This window comes from Hemiscyllium ocellatum, chromosome 11, assembly GCF_020745735.1.
Source record: "Hemiscyllium ocellatum isolate sHemOce1 chromosome 11, sHemOce1.pat.X.cur, whole genome shotgun sequence".
In the NCBI taxonomy this organism is placed as follows: domain Eukaryota; kingdom Metazoa; phylum Chordata; class Chondrichthyes; order Orectolobiformes; family Hemiscylliidae; genus Hemiscyllium; species Hemiscyllium ocellatum.
The window spans coordinates 97,483,582-97,505,610 of NC_083411.1; the positions used below are offsets into that span (position 1 = coordinate 97,483,582).

The 22,029-nt window shown below is 41.5% G+C and overlaps 1 protein-coding gene across 1 annotated transcript in view; it reads left to right on the forward strand.

Annotated features, from left to right (window-relative positions):
- frmpd3 (FERM and PDZ domain containing 3) overlaps positions 1–22,029 on the forward strand; it is a 216,096-nt gene that overhangs the window by 117,913 nt on the left and 76,154 nt on the right. Inside the window, exons 8-9 of the mRNA XM_060831992.1 lie at positions 3,249–3,385; positions 10,042–10,168. Of these exons, the coding sequence (XP_060687975.1) occupies positions 3,249–3,385; positions 10,042–10,168 (264 nt within the window). The remainder of the gene's footprint in view (positions 1–3,248; positions 3,386–10,041; positions 10,169–22,029) is intronic.

Sequence of the window (22,029 nt, forward strand, 5' to 3'; positions counted from 1 at the left end):
TCTCTATGACTCTATGACGCTATGCTAACAAAGCTACAAGTTTTTAGCCAGCATTTTCTATTTTTCTTTCAGATTTTCAGCATTTGCAGATTTTTTTCATTTATTTGATGAGTGTATTTGATTCTCAACCCTCAGCCTCCGATGCTCCAGGGTTCTGTAAAGGGTGAAGCATAGTGAAGAGTTCAAGTTGAATGTGATTCCCATTCCAACTCTTACTTCCATAACTCATTGACGTGGGTGCCCTAGAACATCGCTGTGTGTTTGCGCTGTGATAACATACATTGCTGATGCTGCTAATTCATTCCTCTTTTTCACCCTTTTTCCCGAATGTTATTTCTGCTTTGAATAATATCAGTATTGCATATTGCAGGTAGAAATTCCTGCTTTGGCAAGAATTCTATCCACAGAACACAATGGTTTGCAGCAAAATTTTAAGGAGTATTGATAAGATAGAGGTCCTGGTCTACATTTAGTTTTGATAATAACTTCTGACACATGGTCCATGGCATTAAAACAGTGACAGCAAGAAACCGAAGTTGTTCACTTATATGACATTCTGATCTGAAAGGTCACATTTATTTGCTTGAATACTAGTTTGGAAGAGATTGTACTCTCTGGCTTGGGTATATTTAATAGCTATCTGGAGATGGCTGTACAAAGAGAAGAAATCTGTTCACCTTAATGTATCACACTTCAGTGGTTATAAGCAGATAGTCACAATGAGACTGCATGAGGGCTGCATTTTCAAATTATCTGTTCGTGCTCCATCGACTGGGACATCTGCACTCAGAATATGTAATATTTTGACAGTGTGTATTGAATTTGTGAATAATCAATTCATTAACTGCCACACTCAGCTTCTACATGGAGTTAACCATCTTTCCAGCTTTACATAAATATAACATCCAGTTTATAACTCCCTGCAGACAAAACACTGAACAGATAAACTACGTTGATAAGTTCACTCATCTTCACCACATCAGTATCTCCTATCCTCTTATAAAGTAATTATTTCTCAAATGTCTTAAGAATTACTTATCCAAAGTAACTAATTATAGAGTATAATTTTCAAAGAAGCAATCACCATTCTACCTTTTATAACGTTGTGACAATTGCATCAATATAAAGACGCATCTCTTCCAAACCTGACCGATCCAACTTATACAATAAGAAGAATTTCTAGGAGATTGGTCTACATTAGAAGCATTTATGTGTAGTCTGTGTAAAGGCAGGTCCTTGGCACTTCATCCTGAATCACATTGTGGTGGTGGCAATTTTCTTTTATTTGTGATGGTTTGCCATTTTCTTCACTGTCAGAAAGAGAGTAAAGACCTTATAACCACTGCAGCTGGATCAGGAATTGAATGCACACTGTCAACATTATGCGATTTAATCTACCCAATTGAGTGAACTGGCACCATACTTACAGCATACCTAGCTTTCTAATTTTGGAAATTACTACTTGTTAATTGATATTTGAATGGTAGAGTAAATTTTGCTATGAAAGGGAAATCTTTATCCTACTTAGGCACATCTTGCCTGGAAATCTCTTGAAATTAATGCTGTATGGTATTAGCATTTGAAAGCTAATGTATTAATATTGTGTTATTTGCTATCTTAATGATTACGATTTCTTAAATAATGATTTTAGGATAATTTTTGCAGATGTGCTTCAGAATAAATATGTTTCTGTTTTCCCATCTAAATGCTAAAACATAAAGGTTCTGAAATTGTTCCACAATTGTACCATAATTGATTATTTTTAACCTTAGTAGATTTTCTAACCAAAGGTCATTCATTCTGTCTTGAAATGTGCTAGACAGTATCAATGCACCTAACTCAAATTTTCACGGCTTAAAAAGTGAGTCATGCAAAGGTAACCAATCCACAAATAGTACCGTCTGATCGACTGTCAAACACGTGGCAGCATTCATTGTGATCTTAGACAGTGGTATCTAGAAGCTTAAGCACAGCCAAAAACAGACAGATAGGAATGAACCCTGTGCCCCAAGGTGCATGTGATATTAAGAGTTCAGCTTCATTCTCAACAAAGCAGCAGGCTGTAAACAACTACTGGTAATTTCCAGACAGCTCCTTGGAAAAGAAGACTTCAGGATTACCCCTCACTATCAGAGCAATCAACACTTAAATAGATCATTAAAGGGAGCCAGGAAGTGGTGAGCTTAAGTATTTGGCTACGGTAAGCATTGAGAGAAAAGCACCTCAGTGACCATATGACAAATAGCATATTCCTGATGTCAATCATACCAAATATACTCACACAGGAGAATATGTTCTGAATACATATAATTTATAATGATTGGTATAAAAGGCCCATTGTAATGGTCCTTCAATGATGTGAATTGAGAAATGTGTGCTTTGATGTCATAGCAGATCTTGCAAGAAGAAAATCTCCCAAGTTTAAACTGTACTGTGCTGAGTTGGGCAACTTCAGCTGCATCAGTGATATAATTTGCTAAGCCTCACCTCAACATCATAGGTTAGTGATGGAAAACATGCTCAAGTTCCTTCTCCTATTTTAGATAAGATTACTTACAGTGTGGAAACAGGCCCTTCGGCCCAACAAGTCCACACCGACCCGCCGAAGCGCAACCCACCCATACCCCTACATTTACCCCTTACCTAACACTACGGGCAATTTAGCATGGCCAATTCACCTGACCCGCACATCTTTGGACTGTGGGAGGAAACCGGAGCACCCGGAGGAAACCTACGCAGACACGGGGAGAACGTGCAAACTCCATACAGTCTGTCGCCTGAGTCGGGAATTGAACCCGGGTCTCAGGCGCCATGAGGCAGCAGTGCTAACCACTGTGCCACCGTGCCGCCCACATTTTTGTTCATTATTGTTCATTTACAGCTGGGGTGTGCATTTGTGAACCCAGATAGGACTGAGATGCCTTCTCCTGACAGACAGCCAGGCAAGACTCACTGTCCAGATTCATCTTTAAGAAATGTTTACTTGGGAAAGGTACCATAACACAACCAGGAAGAATCAACATTTCAGTAACAAGAACAGGAATAATCATATAAGCATGTGCAAGCCTTTTTACCCCTCAGCCTGCAACTACATTCAGTAAGATCATGACCGTTCTGATTGTGGCTTCAACTTTACATTTCCATATTACACAAAAATTGGGAACTTGAAGAATGTATAAATCTGTGAAGCTCAGTTCTGTTTAATATTTTAATGTTTAACGTCAAGAATCATTGTTTTCCTTTTATAGAGCTGTAGTGATGTGATGAAAGAACGATTCAGTGGGGATCTAGCAGATGATGTAATGCTCCAGCTGACTGCGCTGCATATCTACATCACCGTCACCAATGCAAGGACCAATCAGAAAATCAACCTACGGAATATTGAGTAAGTGATCTGATTGACAGTAAAGTACAGTCAGTAACATTTATTTCACTTAGCATGGGACAACTGAGGATTCTGATACCTTTACGTTAAGTTTGCTTTGGAAATTTTGATTATTTATCAAAGGTTTACTTTTAACATGGTGAAGATAACCAATATTTTACAGTAACATCTTCTAGAATTTGCAGTAAACGTTATATTCAATATAATTCATAATAAAGGCATAAAAGGCAAGTTGACATATAGATGCCTTTCTTCTCTAAGCTTCACAGAGTGACATTAGAAGATAATGTATTGAAGTAATATGGTTTTCTGATACAAACAAGCAAAATAACCCCAAATATCTATGTCTGAATGTAAAAAATCCACACATTCTCAAAAAGTTCAAACGTGAAAGCACTCAGTCCAAGGGTTAACGATGTTGCTGGACCCTGGAAGGAGTCAGATGTCTGGCTGAAAATCCAAAGAGCAAGGGAAAGTGAACAATGTAACGTGTGAACCGAATGGAAGCACAGGAAACAGTCAGCTGTTTCTATGTTGGAAAAATCTAAGAGTAACAGGGAGTAGCTGGAAACAAATTGATTCATGTAGTCTTTGGCCAAGCAACTTGCCTTCAGCAGTAGTAGCCAAAGAAATGAAAAGTTTATCTGGGATTTTCTTTATGCAATTGCATATATAGCTATGTATAGAAAACATATCAAAATTCTTAGCAAGGGAACAGATTGCCCAAATGAGAAATCAGGACATAGTGGCTATCATTCCTTCGTCTGTGTTCAGAAACAAACATCAATCTTATTTCTAGAAATTGCATTTGGCTCAACCCCTCAATATATTCCCCAGCTCCTCGGTGCTGCTGCTCTAGGTGTGTTGGTCACAGTGGGCAGGATTGATGGGGTGGCACGGTGGCTCAGTGGTTAGCATTGTTGCCTCACAGCACTAGGGACCTGGGTTCGATTCCAGCCTCAGACGACTGTATGTGTGGAGTTTCCACATTCTCCCTGTGTCTGCACGCGTTTCCTCCGGGTGCTCCGGTTTCCTTCCACGATCACGAAGATGTGCAGGTAAGGTGAATTGGCTGTGCTAAATTGTTCATGGATGTGTAGGCTAGGAAATGTAGAGGAATAGGCTAGGAGAATGGACCTGGGTGTTATACTCTTTGGACGGTTGGTGTGTACATGTTGGGCCAAATGGCCTGTTTCCACACTGTAGGGATTCTATGAATTACTTGCATAGTTTGGCAAAATCAAAAACTTCCAATTATACCATTAAATCCCTCCAAATAATATTGGATTGAAGCTCAAAATGGGACCAAAGCAGAGGAAAATAACAGCTTTAATTAAATGGAAGCAGAAAGAAACATGTCAATATGCAACACAGAACAGAATAGGGGAATGATTCCAAAGTTAAATGAGAGTAAAGGGGAAACTATGCTGCTTTCAATGGCCACGTAAAAACATAAGTATGCATTGAGGAAAGAGGAAAATGCTACCCAACAACCATGTAAACTAGTTGGGCAGTGTTTCACTCGAACAAAAAGGAGATCCACTCCTCTTAATACTCTGTCAGAAATACTCATGCTGCTCTTTCTGTGCCAACCCCACTTCCAGTGTGCTTTGAAAAGCAGTTGCACTGAAGTCTGGGTAAGGAGTAAGAAGAGTGCCTCTGGGCCAGACTTTTGCAAACAAGGTTGTGTTAGGAAATTTTCCAGCTTTTCAGACATGCCTCGGTGGAAAGTTACTACATGCCAGTTATCAAAACAGATACTTCTGCTGTCATAATCTTTTTATGGGCCTGGGCTTTCAGCCCAAAAAATGCATAAAGAAGCCATCCAGTATCGCATCCCATGGAACGAGCATTCAGCTGAAGTTTGACGCTGTGAAATGAGGGGAAAGGAATAGTGGGGAAAAGATGGAAAACAAAAACCAGCTGCAGCCCATTCTTGGGAATCCTGGAGGAACACAACCACGACAAATATCATGTTAGATTGATCCTCTTCTTTTTGACCAGGATAAACTGAAAAGAAATCTGTAGACCAGTCTTCACCCAATAGAACTGAAAATGTGTTGCTGGTTAAAGCGCAGCAGGTCAGGCAGCATCCAAAGAACAGGAAATTCGACATTTCGGGCACAAGCCCTTCATCAGGAAGGGCTGATCCTCGGATGCTGCCTGACCTGCTGCGCTTTAACCAGCAACACATTTTCAGCTCTGATCTCCAGCATCTGCAGACCTCACTTTTTACTCTTCACCCAATAGAACACCAGGTTGTATTGGTTGATGGGTCATGCAGGCTTATATAAACACTAATTATCAAAAAATAGGAAAAGCTTTCAATAACTTTCAAATTTTGGCAGGCAGAATGTTAAAATCAACAGTTCTCTCCTCCAGCTGAAGGATTATAATTTCAGTGTTCACTTGTTAGAAAGTATGAATATTTTACAGATGAAAATATATTTGTAGTGATTGTCTCCAATCTAACCAAAGTTTTCAGGTCTGCAACTTGTACTCTCTCATAAGAAATATGTCTCTGAAGTGAATCTCATTGGGATCAACAATTCTATTTGTTATGAATCTTAATGAAAAGCTTTCTTTCTAATCATAATGTAATGTAGTTTGGATATATTAGCGGTGCGATTTCAAACTTCAAAGAATTTCATTAGGTAATAGAATATGTCCTGAATTCATTGCTAAATGATCAGTCTCAAGCTATTTCAAAGCTCATAGAGACATTAAACAGTAAGCTAATGGAACTTGTATGTTTTTAATTACAACAGCAGCATCATGTGGTCAAGATTCTACTGCTGACACTTAAGGTTGTTTCTGAAATGGAACTAATGGCCCACTTTGCCTAATCTGAATCAATCTATTTGCATAGTTCAAGCGCAGATCTGCACCTTTAACATTGTATTGGAGCACATGGTAAAAGTTGGAGAAAGGAAAACTGTAATAGCCCTTACTATATTGTCATTATAATTGACCAAAGATATATAAATAAATAGTAATCAAAGCAGGATCTGCTGGAGAAACTCAGCAACTCTAGCAGCATTTGTGAAGAGCGAAAGAGAATTAATGTATCGCATCTGATATAACTTCTTCAGAACTGAAGAGAAATAAGAATAAGAGATGGATTTTATACTGTAGATAAAGATGATGAAGAATAAGTTGAACAAAAGAGAAAGTCAAACAGAATAGAGGATGAGTGAGATTAGAGATCACTGATGTTACAGGACAAAAGGCGAAGGGTAGTAATATCTGTAGAGGAGTGAGGTAGGATCAGAGGAGGCATTAATAATAAATGTTAATGACAGAAATAGGTCAGCTCTGCTGAAACAAAAAAACAAAAAAAAAGACATGGGGAGCAGGGATGGTGAGGTAGGGGAGTCAAAATGAAGTGAAACATTCATGGTCTGACTTTGTTGAACTCAATGTTGTGCCCAAAAGACAGTGTAGTACCTAAATTTTAAACAGAATGATGTCCCTCCAGCTTGTGTAAGGCTTCATTCTGCTGAACACTGCAACAGACCGAAGAAAGAAATGTAAGCATGAGATGGTGCAATAAAATGGCACCGGAAGGTCAGGGTATTTTGTTTTGAGTTTCTGAAAAATCAGAGTCATGCCTGTGGACTGAGTGAAGGTGTTTCGCAAAGCAGTCACCAGTTGGTATTTGGACTCCCCAGTATACAGAAGACTTCATTGTGAGCAGCAAATGCAATAGAACTGCTTGAAAAATCATAGAATTCCTACAATGCAGAAACAGGCCATTCGGCCCAACAAGTCCACACCGATCCTTCAAAACGTAAACCATCTAGACCCATTCCCTTACCTTTTACTGTACATTTACCCCTGACTAATGCACCTAACCTACACATATCTGAACACTATGGGTGATTTAGCATGGCCAATTCACCGAACTGGACATCTTTGGATTGTGGGAGGAAACCAGAACAAATCCATGCAAACACGGATGTGCAAACTCCACACAGCCAGTCGCCTGAGGCTGGAATCAAACCTGGGTCCCTGGCGCTGTAGGGCAGCAGTGCTAATCATTGAGCCACCATGCTGCCCATAAAGATGTAGAATTAAATCACTGCAGTGTTGAAGAGAAGGAGAGAGGATGTAAAAGGCTATATGTTGATGCAATTATGGGACGATAGAATTGGCAACACTCTCCCTATTTGTCTTTCAGTGTATTGAACACATCCACTACCTTCCAGTCGCTTGCCATTTTCATACACCAGCTTGCTCTGTTAATACCCAGAAAGAGAATAATCTGAATTTAAATAGAAAATTATCTTTTTAAACTTCTTTTTGGTGAAATGATCACTTTGCTTGACTGACAACATGGCTACCATGATCACATAATGCCAGTTGATTATCATTTCTGGAAAATTTTTATCTGTGGTAACCAGGGAACAGTAGTTTTCATTATCCTCCTGAAATGTCAGACTCCCTGCATGTATTCCAGCCAAGCTAACACATAAAACACATAGATAAGATGTTTACACCAGCCAGGTCAGAACAAATAAAATAAATTGAAATACATTGTTAGAGATGGTGATAACAACCAGACAGATATTTGCTACAGAACATAACTGGTTTTCATGATGATCTTCGATCAATTCCACTTTGTACTAAAGTGGCTCAACGTGAAATGACAGTCATCATTGAAAATGTTGAGTTGAGAACAGCTTTAATGACACAGCTTTGACTGCTTTCATCTATCTGATTGTAACACCAGAACAGAACACATGATAAACAGGTCTAATCTGAGCTACTGCCTGCCTCTGATTTCAATCTTTCCCAAAGATCTGATTTCTGAATAGAATTCTCTTTTGTTTTCACCTGCAAAGTGAACCACTTCCCTGTTTACAACTGTTGCATCTTCACCTGCAATTTAACTACATCTGAGCTCCTGTGAAAGGGAACCCTTCACACAGCCAAGTGAAACCAATGAGATTTCTGGACACTATTTCAATAATGCCAGCATCATTGATTTTAAGTAATTTGTCATTTCTTTCCTTTTTCTTACGTTCTTTCTTTGGACTCGTGTTTGTGTGAATATGTGTTGTGTGCCACTTCCACATTCATAAACCTACTTGTTTTAAATTCTTTTAAAAATTGATGTGAATTATTTTTAAATTGGACTTGGCAAACAAGGTTTGGGTAAACACACTGCCATTTATTTTCAAATGGGAAAAGAAAATAAGAAAAGAAATTAAAAACCCATCTCTGTTATGGACAGAAGAGGAGAACAGTAAAATATCGAAAAACACCTTTTCCTCTTAACTGAGCATGAATGCTCATATTTCTGTCCCAAATCTGATATAATGTTCCAGTGAAGTTTAATACAAACTGTCAAAACAGCATCTCATTTCCATTTGGGCACTTCACAGCCTATGTACTCAACAGTAAGTTCAACAGATTCAATCCATGAACTCTGTTCTCCATATTATTTCTCTTGACTTCCCCCTCCCACCATCCAGCAGTGTCTGGTTTTCTTGTTGTTCTGTTCCACTTCTCCTGACCACTTGTATCTCCAAAGTAAAACACATTACTTTCTCACTTCCCTCCTCAATTCCAAAGAAGGGTGATTTTGAACTCTGTTAACTTATTAACTCTGTTTCTCTCTCCACAGATGCTGCCAGACCTGTGGAATTTCACCAGTATTTTCTGTTTTTATTTCAGATTTCCATCATTCACAATATTTTATTTTTGCTTAAAAAAATTGGTGATTATTTTGCTTTGCAATCAGTTGTAATAGTAAAACTTTAGCCTATTCATTTTTAATTGCTTCTGATGTCCTTAATGATGTCGGGCTCTCAGAACCCAATGATATACTTTGCAGTAGGTGTTGCTAATAATGTTGGTATTGTAATTAAGCCATAACGAATCACTTTTGTGTTTGCATGTGGGCATTTATCCGTCAGCTACAACTTGGGTCAAAAATTGTGATGGGCAGCAAAAAGAACAGGGAGTGGATTTATTGAATTCTGTCAAAAAAGTCTCTACACCCACCCAAATAACATTCCAGATGGACTAAGAAAATCATTTATTTTCGTGTCCCAAGGGCCACTGAACTGTGAGAAAGGAAGGCTTCATGAACAAAATAGTTTATATATTAGCTCTTCTAGAAGAAAGTGAGGACTGCAGACGCTGGAGATCAGAGCTGAAAATACGTTGCTGGAAAAGCGCAGCAGGTCAGGCAGCATCCAAGGAGCAGGAGAATTGACGTTTCGGGCATGAGACCTTCTTCAGGAATCCTGAAGAAGGGCTCATGCCCGAAACATCAATTCTCCTGCTCCTTGGGTGCTGCCTGACCTGCTGCGCTTTTCCAGAAACACATTTTCAGCTCTATATATTAGCTCTGTATGGTTTTTGAATTCCGTAGTGTTAATGTGCTGTAAACAGCTCTAAGCATGTCCTTACAATTATTCAAGTTGTGTTGAAATGGTGGAAAGCTTCAATTTTCAAGATACACACATGGAAGAATATGAAAGCACAAAGCCTTGGTATACAAAAACTTGTGCTTGTTTTGACCCCACTCCTTTGTTATTCCTGTCAAAATATGGTTGTAATTTGTTAGATCCCATTTCTTTCTTTCTTTCTTTCTTTCCCTATGAAGAATGCAATATTTCAGTTTGTTTCTTTGTTGAATCTTCTAGGAAGGAATGGGGCCTAGAGATGTTCTTACCAGCATCTCTTCTGCTGTACATAAAGGAAAAGCACAAACGGAAAATCCTTGCTCATCATCTCAAAGTAACTCAAGCACCAGGTCCTTCAGGCAAAAAGGTAAAACAAATTAAAGCTAGACCTTGGCAGGATTCTCAAAAAAAGGCAATATTTTGTGTTAGCTTTATTGGATGTTTGCATTCAAAATCAAAGGGTTGATTCAGGACTCCTATGTGACAGGAGAATAAGAGTTCAATAGATGCAGATAAATACTAAACTGGGAGATTCACTAGGCAAACATTTCTCTTTGGATTGCTGTTCAATAGACTATATCTACTGAGTGGAAATACTTTGACCCATTAAAACTTCACTTGCCATCTTTACTCAGTAAAAATCTATCATGCCCAATCTTGAATTTTGACAATCCCAATGAAGGGTTTATGCCCGAAACATCAATTCTCCTGCTCTTCGGATGCTGCCTGATGTGCTGTGCTTTTCCAGCACCACACCTTTCAACTCTGATCTCCAGAATCTGCAATCCTCACCTTTCCCAAAGTTGAATATGTCAATTGACCCAAAACCACATTTATCTTTGTGTGAAAGATTGTATTTGATTTTATTCCCAATTAATTTATCTCTTTCAGATTAAGCAATTTTAATGTGTTTTTCCTAACCATGGGAAGTAGTTTTAATGTATCAATTCTTATCAAATCCTTGCAAATATTTTGATTAGATAATCCTTCCCAATTCATGAGAATACTTAATATCTAGTGTAATGATTTACACCTCTCTATAATTCTGGAGCATCTATGCTGCACCCATACAATGGAACTTCATCTTTCCTAAAATTCAAATTTTGAATATATTATTTATAATGAGAACTATTTAAATTTAGATACTGTGTGTTGATGGAGCCCACTCATTGTTACAAACATGTATGGCAGAAAATAGTTGTCCATCAAATGGATTACTGCTTTCATATGTACCCGGTTCCAGTGTCAGATATATCGATAAAATTTAATTGAGGTAACTCAGTTCTTACCCACTGGAAAGCTCAGATTTGCCTCCATTGGGAAACCCTAATATATTCAATGCCATTTTGTCATTTTTATCCAGAATCAAAGACCATGGGTGTGGGAATTCTGCCCACCTAAGAGAGCTGCTGACCAGTCAGTCATGTAGTGCCATCTGAGAGGAATGGTGGCTACTGGCTAGGTGGCTAGCAGGATCAGGACTGGGGTGAGACTGCTGGTTGAATGGGCTGTGAGATTAGCCAAAGGAAAGGGGGAAAAAGAGGTTGATGATTACATTTCATCACATTTTTCCTGCCTCTGAAGTCTGTGTGCAGCAGTAACTTCAGAACCACAAGTCAATGTGTCTTTGTGTACACAGAAACTCCAAGTGGCTCTACGGCCATGCAGCCTCATGGTTGAAGGTGAGAGCAAGAGGGTGACTTCCCATGGTGCATTCCTTTCCCGCCGCTGGGAAGTTGCTGATTAATAACTAGTATCTCTGAATCATTGTCTTTCCTAATTGTTCCCAATTAATGTTGGCAGCTAAGACTTATCTAGATTAGATTCCCTACAATATGGGAACTGGCCCTTCAGCCCAACAAGTCCACACCGATCCTCTGAAGAATAATCCACCCAGACCCATTCCCCTACTCTATATTTACCCCTGACTAATGCACCTAATACAATGGGCAATTTAACTGGCCAGCTCACCTCACCAGTACAACTTTGGATAGTAGGAGGAAACCGGAGAAGCAGGATGAAACCCACGCAGGCATGGGGAGAGTGTGGAAACTCCACACAGACCTTTCCCCTCTCCCACCATCGTAACCCCACATTTACTCTGGCTAATACACCTAGCCTGCACATACCTGGATACTACAGGCAATTTAACAGGGCCAATCCATTTAATCTGCACATCTTTGGACTTTGGGGCGAAATCCAGGCAGACACGGGGAGAATGTGCAAACTCCATACAGACAGTCCCCCAAGGCGGGAATTGAACCCGGGTCCCTGCCACTGAGACAGCAGTGCTAACCACTGAGTCACCGAGCCGCCCTAATATACGTGTTTACAACTCATTTCCCGGCAACTGTACACATAATGTAACAGCCTTGATTCAGTGACAGTACACTCTTGCATCTGACTTAATAGGTTTGTTTTCCAGCACCAATCTGGACCTGAGTTTGTAATCGTGGAAACATTTTTCAGCAGCACACTAACTCAGTGATTAACGTTGTGCAAGGGCCCTGGGTACAATTCCAGCCTTAGGCGACTGTCTGGGTGGAGTTTGTGAAGTGTAAGGAGTTATTTTGCACCAAAGCCACAGGTGATCATGGAATGTTTCCATTTTGATAAATGGTTACACCATGAAGCAGAGTCCATTGCCCAATTGTGGCCACATTAGAGGGATTAGTGCAACATTGCAAATTCAGAGGATTCCTCCGAGTTGCCTTGTGGGACAGTTTGTGGCCTCTGACATGAAACCATCCAATGGAAGCTCCTAACAATGAGAGACCTGGGTTTAAAGGCAGCTCTCAAAATTGCTACGTGATGGAGTTGGCCACCAGCAAAAAAACACAGTTGACCGAATACACCCAGGTGCCTATTGTAGGGGAAACTCAGTAGAGCACAGTACCAACCGTAGAATATCACCAATGTGGCAAGATCAGCCACAAAGAAACAATGTGTTGGACCCGAGAAGCCCAGTGCCACAGGAGGAGGGAATTGGGCCATATTTCCTGAAATTGCTGGGTATGACTCAAGCAGGAGAAAGGCTGTCTAAAGGAGACTGTTCAGAGGCTAAGACATAAGGCACATGCCATCAGCCAGGGAGTAGGCTGGGAGTCACCCAGGTCTGTGGGAGAAGCAGAAAGCCCAGCATCAACAGCGTTTGAGTTGAACATCCTGTCGGAACTGGGTGAAGCTGATCAATTCTGGGTTCTTCCCAAATTAGAGAGTAAGACAGTAAAGATAGAAGTGTATGAGAGTGTAGCAGCACCTCTGATTCCAAATCACTATACAGAGAGAAGTTAAAGGCACGGCCATTGAAGCCGTACACGGATATACATGAAAGAATTGGCTATGTAGGGCACTGAAGGGCTATGTACTAGTCAAAGTACAGCTAAGAGACTGGTGTACCAAAGCAGTCTCTGTATATAGTGAAAGGTGACTGTCCTGCATTGTTCAGATGCTCCTAGTTACGTTGGATCTTGGTTAATAGACCGTTGGACCAGTACAAGATTGCCTGCAAGGGAAATCTAGGGGAAGTGAAATGAGTAGAAATTAAACTTAAGGAGGCTTATCCAAGGAGTCAGAAGGCACATGCATTACCATATGTCATCCAGCCTAAAGTGAAGGCAGACCTGGGACAGCTGGTGAACTGGACTTGAATGTGTAGCTGGGGAACTGGTGCAGGAAGCAAGGATTTAAATCCTTGGATCACTGGGGTATGTTTAGCGGTAAGGATAAATTATACAAGAGGAATGGGTTGCACCTTAATAGGTGGGGGGCCAGCATTCTGGCAGGTAGGTTTGCCACTGCAACACAGCTGCATTTAAACTAAATAGCAGAGGGGGAGGGGACAAACTGGAAGTTTAAGAAGGAAGTTAAAGGGAAAGTTAGAACAAGAGAAGTCAAGAAAGACAACGGTATCAATGGAGCAGAAAACTCAAAAAAGGATCATGCTGTAAGGTAAAGTGAAATAGAGATAGATAGGAAGGGTGAGGGGAGTAACAAATTAAAAATATTATATATGAATGCACGAAGCATTAGAAATAAGATGGATGAGCTTGAGGCTCTTTTGGAAATTGGCAGTTACGATGTTGTGGGGATAACTGAGCCGTGGTTTCAAGTGGACAGGGCCTGGGAAATGAATATTCAAGGCTATACGTGCTAACCTAAGGACAGACTGACAGGCAGAGGGGGTGGGGTGGCCCTGTTGGTAAGGGATGATATTCAGTCCCTTGCACGGGGGACCTAAAATCAGGGGATGTAGAGTCAGTATGGATAGAGTTGAGAAATTCTAAGGGTAGAAAGACCCTAATGGGAGTTATCTACAGGCCCCTAAACAGTAGTCTGGATGTAAGGTGTAAGTTGAATAAGGAGCTGAAATTGGCCTGTCGCAAAGATGTTACTACAGTTGTTATGGGGGATTGCAACATGCAGGTAGACTGGGAGAATCAGGATGGTACTGACCCCAAGAAAGGGAGTTTGTGGAGTGCCTCCGAGATGGATTCATAGAACAGCTGGTGCTGGAGCCTACCAGGGAGAAGGCAATTCTGGATCTGGTGTTGTGAACAAACCGGATTTGATCAGGGACCTCAAAGTGAAGGAGCCATTAAGAGGTAGTGACAATAATACAATAAGCTTTAATCTGCAGTTTGAAAGAGAGAGGGTAGAATTGGAAGTGACAATTTTTCAGTTGAATAAAGGGAACTATGGAGCTATGAGGGAGGACTGGCCAAAGTTCAATGGTGCAATACCTTAGCAGGGATGACAGTGGAGCAACAATGGCAGATATTTCTGGGTATAATGCAGAAGATGCAGGATCAGTTCATTCCAAAAAGGAAGAAAGATCCTAAGGGGAGGCAGGGGTGGTCGCGGCTGACGAGGGAAGTTAAGGACCATATAAAGACAAAAGGACAAAAGTATAACATAGCAAAGATGATTGGGAAATCGGAGGACTAGGAAGCTTTTAAAGAACAACAGAGGATAACTAAAAAGGAAATATGCAGAGAAAAAATAAGGTACGAAGGTAAACTGGCCAAAAATATGAAGGAGGATAGTAAAGGATTTTTTAGGTATTGAAAAGAAAAAAAATGGCTAAGACTAAAATTGGGCCCTTGAAGACAGAAAAGGATGAATTTATTACGGGGAACAAAGAAATGGCAGAGAGTTGAATTGGTACTTTAGATCTGTGTTCACTGGGGAAGACAGGAGCAATCTCCCAGATGTAATAGTGGCTGAAGGACCTGAACTGAAGGGAATTTATATTTGCCAGGGAATGGTGTTGGAGAGACTGTTAGATCTGAAGGCTGATAAGCCCCCTGGACCTGATGGTCTACATCCCAGGATGTAGAAATCGTGGATGTGTTGGTGATCATTTTCCAATGTTCTATAGATTCAGGATCAGTTCCTGCGGATTGGAGGGTGGCTAATGTTGTCCCATTTTTTAAGAAAGGAGGGAAAGAGATTTATAGACCAGTTAGTCTGACCTCAGTGGTGGGACAAATGCTGGAGTCAATGATAAAGGACGAAATTATGACACATCTGGATAGCAGTAACAAGATAGGTCAGAGTCAGCATGGATTTATGAAGGGGAAATCATGCTTGACTAATCTTCTGGAATTTTTTGAGGATGTAACTCTGAAGATGGATGAGATCCAATGGATGTAGTGTACCTGGACTTTCAGAAAGCCTTTTATAAAGTCCCACATAGGAGGTCAGTGAGCAAAATTAGGGTGGATGGTATTGGGGGCAAAGTACTGACTTGGATTGAAAATTGGTTGGCCGACAGGAAACAAAGAGTAGTGATAAACGGCTCCCTTTCGGGATGGCAGGCGGTGACCAGTGGGGTACCGCAGGGATCAGTGATGGGACCGCAGCTTTTTACAATGTACATTAATGATGTAGATGAAGGTATTAAAAGTAATATTAGCAAATGTGCTGATGACACAAAGCTGGGTGGCAGGGTGAAATGTGAGGAGGATGTTAGGAGAATACAGGGTGACCTGGACAGGCTAGGTGAGTGGACGGATGCATGGCATTTGCAGTTTAATGTGGATAAATGTGTGGTTATCCACAGGAAGGCAAATTACTACCTAAATGGAGTCAAGTTAGGTAAAGGGGCAGTACAACGAGATTTAGGTGTTCTTGTATATCAGTCAATGAAAGCAAGCATGCAGGTACAGCAGGCAGTAAAGAAAGCTAATAGCATGTTGGCCTTCATAACAAGAGGAGTAAAAAATGAGGTCTGCAGATGCTGGAGATCACAGCTGAAAATGTGTTGCTGGTCAAAGCACAGCAGGCCAGGCAGCATTTCAGGAATAGAGAATTCGACGTTTCGAGCATAAGCCCTTCATCAGGAATGAGAGAGAGTAGCCAAGCAGGCTAAGATAAAAGGTAGGGAGGAGGGACTTGGGGGAGGGGCGATGGAGGTGGGATAGGTGGAAGGAGGTCAAGGTGAGGGTGATAGGCCGGAGTGGGGTGGGGGCGGAGAGGTCAGGAAGAAGATTGCAGGTTAGGAGGGCGGTGCTGAGTAGAGGGAACTGACTGAGACAAGGTGGGGGGAGGGGAAATGAGGAAACTGGAGAAATCTGAATTCATACCTTGTGGTTGGAGGGTTCCCAGGCGGAAGATGAGGCGCTCCTCCTCCAGCCGTCGTGTTGTTATGTTCTGCCGGTGGAGGAGTCCAAGGACCTGCATGTCCTCGGTGGAGTGGGAGGGAGAGTTAAAGTGTTGAGCCACGGGGTGGTTGGGTTGGTTGGTCCGGGCGTCCCTGAGGTGTTCTCTGAAGCGTTCCGCAAGTAAGCGGCCTGTCTCACCAATATAGAGGAGGCCACATCGGGTGCAGTGGATGCAATAGATGATGTGTGTGGAAGTACAGGTGAACTTGTGGCGGATATGGAAGGATCCCTTGGGGCCTTGGAGGGAAGTGAGTGTGGAGGTGTGGGCGCAAGTTTTACATTTCCTGCGGTTGCAGGGGAAGTTGCCGGGGGTGGAGGTTGGGTTAGTGGGGGGTGTGGATCTGACGAGGGAGTCACGAAGGGAGTGGTCCTTGCGGAACGCTGATAGGGGAGGGGAGGGAAATATATCCTTGGTGGTGGGGTCCGTTTGGAGGTGGCGGAAATGACGGCGGATGATACGTTGTATACGGAGGTTGGTGGGGTGGTAGGTGAGAACCAGTGGGGTTCTGTCTTGGTGGCGGTTGGAGGAGCGGGGCTCAAGGGCGGAGGAGCGGGAAGTGGAGGAGATGCGGTGGAGGGCATCGTCGATCACGTCTGGGGGGAATCTGCGGTCCTTGAAGAAGGAGGCCATCTGGGCTGTGTGGTGTTGGAACTGGTCCTCCTGGGAGCAGATGCGGCGGAGACGAAGGAATTGGGAATATGGGATGGAGTTTTTGCAGGGGGCAGGGTGGGAGGAGGTGTAGTCCAGATAGCTGTGGGAGTCAGTCAGTTTATAATAGATGTCTGTGTTGAGTCGGTCGCCCGAGATAGAGATGGAAAGGTCTAGGAAGGGGAGGGAGGAGTCTGGGACAGTCCAGGTGAATTTCAGGTCGGGATGGAAGGTGTTAGTAAAGTTGATGAACTGTTCAACCTCCTCGTGGGAGCACGAGGCAGCGCCGATACAGTCATCGATGTAGCGGAAGAAAAGGTGGGGGGTGGTGCCAGTGTAGTTGCGGAAGATGGACTGTTCCACATATCCTACGAAGAGACAGGCATAGCTGGGGCCCATGCGGGTGCCCATGGCAACTCCTTTAGTTTGGAGGAAGTGGGAGGATTGAAAAGAGAAGTTATTCAGGGTGAGGACCAGCTCAGTCAGTCGAAGGTGTTCAATGTTATCTGGATGATATTTTAGTTACAGATCCTCCAAAGAGGAGCATTTGAAAAACCTAGAAGAGACTCTAAAATGGTTGCAGGAACACAGCATACATGTAAAAAGGGAGAAATGCATGTTTTTTAAAGACTTCATAAGGATCATGCGTATCTTGCACATGAGTAAGGATGGCACCATTGTTGTCACCCCTTTATCCATGGTAATCGCCTTTATCACTACGGCAGTAAATTCACGTCAATTTTGCAGGACCGTTAGAGGGACAAATGTTACTCGTGATTGCGAATGGCCGTTCCAAGTGGCCAAGGCGACGGTCAGTGGCATTAATGATGGCAACTGTCCACCGTTTGTGGTGCAAGAGTCTGAGGAGTACCTGAAAATAAGGCAGCACGGTGGCTCAGTGGTTAGTACTTCTGCCTCACAGCACCAGAGACCAGGGTTTGATTCCACCCTCAAGCATCTGTTTTTGTGGAATTTGCACATACTCCCCATGTCGGTGTGGGTTTCCTCCATGTGCTCCGGTTTTGTCCCGCAGTCCAAAGGTGTGCAGGTTGGGTGGATTAGCCATGGGATTTACAGGGATAGGGTAGGGGTGTGGGTCTATGTGAGATGCTCTTCCGGGCATCAGCGTGGACTTGATGGCACAAATGGCCTGATCCATCCTGTAGAGTTTCTATGATTCTGTAATCATGGAGTCAGACGTGTGAGATCAGCTCTGTATCACCCGGCAACAAACAGTCAGGCAGAGAGATTTGTATAAACCTTGAAACAGGCCTTAAAGGCATCACAGTAGGAGGGATCATTAAAATGGCAACTCAACACATTCCTCAGCATGTACAGGAACACACTTGCCAGTGCTCACTGGCTCACCCTTAATGTTCAAACCCCAGCTGAGAACCATGTTTGACTTACTGTGGCCGGAAGAAACACGCGAGGTAATAGAGCAAAATCAAGAAGAACAGATGGTCAGCAGAGTGGGAACCATGAGATGAAGGATATTCCAAAGAGGACAGACTGTGTTGGCCTGATCCCAGGGATGATGGTGGCTGAAACAGGACCATTGTCTTATACGGTGCAGACCTGGGATGAAATGGTCTCGAGGAGACACGCCAACCAGTTGATTGTCATACCTCACCAAAGATGGAGAAGTTCCTCAGAACACCAAGCCAGTCCAAATGGGACCAGTGCTATCAACTGAATCATGTGTCGCTGAGCCAGGGTCAGTCAAACCCAGAGAGGAGATTACACCAACAACAGCCAGCCAATCAGAGCGATATGTACCTCCGAACACACAAGCCCAGATGACTACACTGGAAAAGGTTCCGGAGATAAGGAGACAGTCTTCTAGGAATCACCATTCCCCAAGATAATGATTATGTCAATGTGAACAACAGAAGAGTCATTTTCTTTTTCCATGTTTCTTTTTGTACATGTTCCTGATGATGTATGTAAATTAGCAACAATGCTTGTCTAATAATTGTAATTGTTGGAAGTAAAAATATAGATAAGGGAAATATAACTATGTATATTATATATATATATATATAGAGAGAGAGAGAGAGATAAAGGGGGAGGGGTGTTATGCTTGTAGTTGGGTGTGTGTTGCCCCTTTAAGATGTTGTGTTTGTCTAATGCAGTGCATCAAAAGTATATTATCAGCTGTAAAGTGCTCCGCGCTGTTTTAAGGCGCTAAAATTTGTTGTGTAAGTATAGTTCTTTCCTAAAGGATGGAAAAACGACTCGGCTTCAATAAATCATAAAGCATAAAGATATGGCACACAGAGAGAAATGATACATCTCTCCATTTTTAATATTGCAACAAAACACTCTCTGTGGAAGATTCCTGCCCCTGTTTTGTTGCCTGGAAACTCATTGAGCAAAGACGAAAGAGGTTTAATGCAACAAGCAATGATCCCAGTTGACGTTCTCTCTGGTCCAGTCAAATCCCAGACTGTATTGGGCTTGATACATCATATTATGGACTCTTACTGAAACATAGATAGGCAATGCCACAGATTTTGCATTAACAATAAAAATAGAAATGAAGATAAAATAGACTAAACCAAAGTATTTGTACATAATACACATTTAAATATTTTAACATATAGGGTAAAATATAATCCCATTAATCCCAAAAGAACACTTTTACAGTACTTGTAGGGGAAATTCCCTTTTCTACCACCCCATGGGGCTTAATTTAACTGTGGCTTCAATTCCCAATTTCAAGAATCTGATAGCCTCTTCCTGGAGCCTTCATACAACCAAGCTTCACTTTTCTCTTCAGGCTCTTAACCAAACACTTCAGGTCTGGATTTTACAAAACCCCTTACACTGAGGTAACCAATTTTTAACAATTCTAAACTATATTTTCCCTTTCTCAGAAGCACTGCTTTATACATCCAATCTCAGCCAAGAATCCTTCAAAACTGCCCAAATTGAAATATTGTTTTAAAAACCCTTTTGCTTCTAAGCAATGGGTGGCCCCCTAGTCAAAAAGAAATCAATCCCAGATCTTCTAAACTGGTGTCTACTACAATAATCTGAGAATTAGGTCCAGTCCATTCAGGCAGGATGTTAAGAAATACAGCCACAAAGGAACAGTGGCAGAGTTTGGAACTTGCTTTCACAAATGGCAGTTAATATTGGATAAGTTGTTAATTTTAAATCTGAGATAAATATAGTTTTATTTCAATAAAGTTATTAAGGAATGTTGGCCAAATGATATATGGAAATTAAGCCACAGGTCAGCCATGATCTCATTGAATGTTGGAAGAATATTGAGGGGCTGAATGGCCTCCTCCTGTTCATATGTCCCTATAGCCGTTTATTTTGTTCATTCCTAAACTTCTCCCAATGTAAGCAAAAACCCATTTCTCTCCAGGAAGTCTCCCACTTCTACTGTTTTTTTTAAGGAATCACCATGACTACAAAAAAACTTAGAAGTTAATCATTAAACCCCTTCATATACACAAATAACTCATAACCCACAAATTCAAATTCAAACTCAAAGATAGATATATAAATATGTATATCAGTCATGCATCTTACATCACAAACAGGACTTCAAATTGGGCACTTCTAATCAGAAAACTATAAATGGAAGACAAACCATGATCCAACCACTTAAACATGGCTCTATTATGCTATATTTATGTTGCACTTGTCAAAAAGGAACTGCATTCATCAAAAGTGGCAGCAAAAAGCCCAAGCAAAACAGGAATTTAATTATCCATATGTAACTGGGAAAGTGGTAGTCCAAAGGACAGAGATGTTCCTAGATTGTGTACAGGGGAGTTTTATTTAAAGCAGCTGTTCATGTCTAGCCCAATGAGAAAAGAGGCACTGCTATTCCTTTTGGTTTTTGGGGATGATTGGGCCAAGTCAATAAAGTAGGATTCAGAGAACCTTAGTATACAATGATCATTGTATCATATGATTTCGGATGATGGTGGAAAGAACACCGAGAGATCCAGATTCTGAATAATTGACTATGGAAGAAATATCTTCAATGGGCCAAGACTGGAAGAGAATTAGATAGAATGGAACCAAAGATTGATGCAAACATCTATCACTGAACAAGAGGATAACTTCAAAGAAGAGATAGTTCAAGTGCGGTCAAGGTATATTCCCTTAAAAAGTAAAAGTCAGGACAAATAAATAGTGATAGAAATGAAGGCAACAGTGAAAAAGTGAGTTTCTGGCACGTGACAGGTAGAGAATATAATTGAAAACTGAGCTAAATATAAAGAATTTCAAAGGGAAGGGAAGGAAACAACCAACAGAAGCAAGGAGAGATCAACAGCTCACAGAAAAGGAAACACCAAAACCTTCAGTAGCCAGAAGGTTAATAAAAGGGTAGCTGCTGGTTTAGTGATAATGTTGTTGGCATCATCATCCATGCTGTGGAGACACTGGGTATGATTAATAAATCTCAAATGTAAAGTTAGTCTCAGTAATGGTGACCATGACAACTATTAACAATTATAGCAAACAAAATCCTGATCGCTAATGTCTTTTCAGGAGGAAAATATGCTCTCCTTAAAAAAAGTATTTGCATCTTAACTGCTCTCTGAAACAACCTATGAAGCCATCCAGTTCAAGAACAATCTGGGATGATCAACAAATGCTAACCTTGCCGGTGACACCCACATCCCATGAAATAATATGGGAGAAAGAGGTGCAAAATCTTCGAGTAAAAAGTGAGGTCTGCAGATGCTGGAGATCAGAGCTGAAAATGTGTTGCTGGTTAAAGCACAGCAGGTTAGGCAGCATCCAAGGAACAGGAAATTCTTGATTAGGGACCAGAAAGGGAATTTGCACATGGAGATGGGGACATAACTGAGGCATTGCACTGTCATTTTGTGTCTGTCTTTACCAAGGAAGCATATGATACCCAGCCTTGATGACAGAGGAGAA